General features: G+C 34.5%; 1 protein-coding gene across 1 annotated transcript; it reads right to left on the bottom strand.

Moving 5' to 3' along the window:
- Positions 1-1,192: 1,192 nt before the first annotated feature.
- Positions 1,193-3,136, bottom strand: LOC139497532 (uncharacterized). The gene has a single exon (XM_071285759.1). It carries the CDS (start codon positions 3,134-3,136, stop codon positions 1,193-1,195), a length of 1,944 nt encoding a protein of 647 aa, XP_071141860.1.
- Positions 3,137-3,353: the final 217 nt, after the last annotated feature.

The raw sequence follows: 3,353 nt of genomic DNA, 5'->3' as shown, positions 1-3,353 counted from the left end.
GATTTCATATGAAAACAAATAACTGTAAGAAATAAAATGAATTGCATTGAAGTTCATATATATCAACAACATTTCAATAAAAAAAAATAGTGCCTAGCAACGGTTTAATAATGATTCTTTTGTTTAATCCCAAGCATGAGTTTTTGGTGTTTTTTAAAAACTTTCTTTCGCATTGAGTACACTAAAGTATTGATATCTTTATCAATACTTTTTTTTTGAGAAGTCTATATATTGCATTGCAACACAAATGTTATAAGCAACTATCAATCAGGTTTAAATTTAAGACAACTACTATTTTCATTGTACACATATCTACTCATCCGATTTTCTAGTTCTGTATAAAAGACTTGATAGAAATCAAAAAGTCAGTTCAATTATAACTTTTTCAGTAACTATTATACTGGCGTCCAGCTAAAGCATATACAGAGGAGAATATTCGACTTCATTAAAACACAAAACGTCTAAAAATGCTATTGACAAATGAGAAGGGGATCACAAAGTATTCTGTAACAAATGTGTGTTGCTTCTAGAATTCGTTTTTTTATCTGTTAGGGAACTAAATCAATTACAGGGACATTTTAAATGCATAAAAAAGTTTGCAAAGTTCAGTGTTCGTCCACACTTCATATAGGGAAAATGCATAAAAAGGGCGACCTCCTAGAACTATTACATTTTTCTCTAAAAAAATATTATATTGCTAGATTTCTTGAAATTAACACACTAGGTCTCCGGTAGTCACAACTGCAAACAATTATAACAATGTACTTTGTATGAAATATTCTACTAAAACTCTACAAATTGATTAGATATCTTAACGTGCTTTAACATTATGTTAATTTTGTTACCAATAGTAATAAAGAAAATTGACAGAATTACACGACACACGTGACCAAACACAACAAATTCCTGAGTTAAACAAAGTCACATGTGTATTATCAAGTGCTTGGAGTTAAAAAAAACATGTGTAAACAAAGCGGAAAATTGAAAAAATTGAAGAAAAAAAAATCTAGTCTTCCACGTCTTACGTTACAAGTTCATACAAAATAAGTCTTGTGGTTAAAAAACGTGTTTTTTAAGAACAATTATATAAATGTGATGACATATGGAATGTGAACCCTTCTTTTAATTTAGATTATAACAGCAATAAACATCTTATGAATAAACAAAAACAGTTGCGAGGAGTTTGTTAATGTCATTCTTCTACATATGAATCAACACTTTCTACGTCAGACATGTCAGACTCTTCAGGAACATCTTTAGCATTGAGTATGGAACTTGAAAACTTTCCGGAAGCATTGACAGATTGAGCAGCCTCAATATTCCACTTCTGATATCCAAGATACCAAACAACGCTGGCGATGTGAGCACAACACCCGACCATACGTGACCCAACTTTACATGTACAATACCACCCACTGACATCATTCTCATCGTACTCCAACCACAAATGATAGCATCTAGAAGATGAATGGCGAGACTGCATTTTTACTCGCAACAGATCTGGCCTATCCTTGCAAATGTACAATGCATAGTTGTCGTCCTCCTGATGGGCATCTGTATACCTTTTAGCTAACTTAATTTGGTAAATACCCATAGTAATTTGTCTCAGATGGTCTAGAGATATCCTTGGGAACATGATAAGCTCAGTTGCACCATCAACTTCCTTGTATACAGTTTTTCTTCTCAGAAGGTTGTGCTCCTCTACATATAGTATGACATGGTTGTCTAATTGAGCCTTTTCAATCATTTCTTTTCCTATATCATCATTGCCAAAATCATTTATGAGAGGCGGCCTAAAACAGTTAACAAGAGCGCATACAATTCGTACAAAGTCCCCAATGGTTGGAACGTAGTGGTTGGCAACAACTTTATCTAAAAATTTCCACTGTTTGATTCTGCCGTTTGCACTTTCCACTACCCAGCGCACTTTAGTTACAAGTCGAGTGGTATTCGCTTCATCGACTGTTTGCTGCTTTGCACCTTTCTTTAGAAAACAAGGCATCTCAACTTTGAAATTTAATTTTTTCAAAAATTCTTCCGCATCACGAAAGCCTCTATCTACAACCATGACATCATCATCGTGCATCCATGTGTTAATTTCGTCAGCATTAGTCTTAAATACATGCTTAATGATAGAAGCATCATTGTTATGACCATCAGCATAATATGGGCCGAGGACATTTAAAATATACCCGTCTGTTGCAACAATCATCATGGGCTTTACTAAGGATCTCCCTTTATGCATACTGTATGTCTGCTTTTGAAAATGATGGTGGGAACTTTTCTGTAGGTAGATATAAGTCCCATCAAGGACAAGAATACCAGTCTCTTGTTGATCATCTGCAAACAAAGTTCTTGCTGTTGGAGTGGTGTGGTCTCTAGTGAACTTCTCGTGGGACATATGTTGAAAGCCAAGAAACTTTGGCACAAATGACTTCATCAAAGAGGATCTAGCAGCATGCGTCGCTCTTTGAATTTGGTGTATTTCTAATGAGAATAATGTTGCTAAAATTGAATTTGAAAGTCCAGTCCTTAGTTTAACTAAAAGGATGGCCAAACATGTCTTTACAGATCTTATTTCAGATTTCCTGAGGTCAGTAACTGTATTTGCAACAGCTTCGAACTGATTTCTTGTTAAACCAGTCAGTCTTTGGTAGTCCTCCTCTGACAATGAGTGTACACAGTCAAAGTTAAGTTTGCCATTTAATGTCAATGTTCCTCGAACCCTGTCTAATAGATCAGTGATGTCACTTCTATTAAAAAGTGTAGTGTTATTTACTTCTGGTATCTTTGAAATAGACTCTTGTGTAAAATAGTTTCCCAAAAGATGATTGGGACAACATCTGCTATTTGCTGGTATAACGATACATTTGTCAATGAAAGCCTGAGTTCGAGCCTCATGTGGTACAACTACCTGTCGATGTCGATTACTACTATTTTTCTGACAAACAGTACAACGTCTATGAGATTTAGATGTAGATGAAAGGTTTAACTGTATAGATTTGGGGCTTATCAGTTCTGTTGGTAATATTTCTTCTGCCAAAAAATCTGGATCATCATCATCGTTTGGCTGGCAAGTTGTACCTAGTCTTTCATATCCCGGTATATTTGTGCCCTGCATTGCAAGCATATACATGTAGTTGCATTATCAATATTCCTTTTAAGAGTTTTGGCCAGATAATCTATTATTTTTTCATTTACTATTGTTCTTCTGTTTTTGACTGTTAAATGCGTCTTTTTGCAGAGACCACAACTGTAATTTTTAGCCATAGCTATGTGGCTAAATAAAATAAAAAATAAAAAATATTTCATATACATATTTGCTTGCATCACCTGGTTTAACTGTCTTTTGT

Source organism: Mytilus edulis, chromosome 12 (assembly GCF_963676685.1).
Source record: "Mytilus edulis chromosome 12, xbMytEdul2.2, whole genome shotgun sequence".
In the NCBI taxonomy this organism is placed as follows: domain Eukaryota; kingdom Metazoa; phylum Mollusca; class Bivalvia; order Mytilida; family Mytilidae; genus Mytilus; species Mytilus edulis.
The sequence above is the reverse complement of the archived record's forward strand: the minus strand, read 5'-3'. Positions and strand labels throughout refer to the sequence as shown.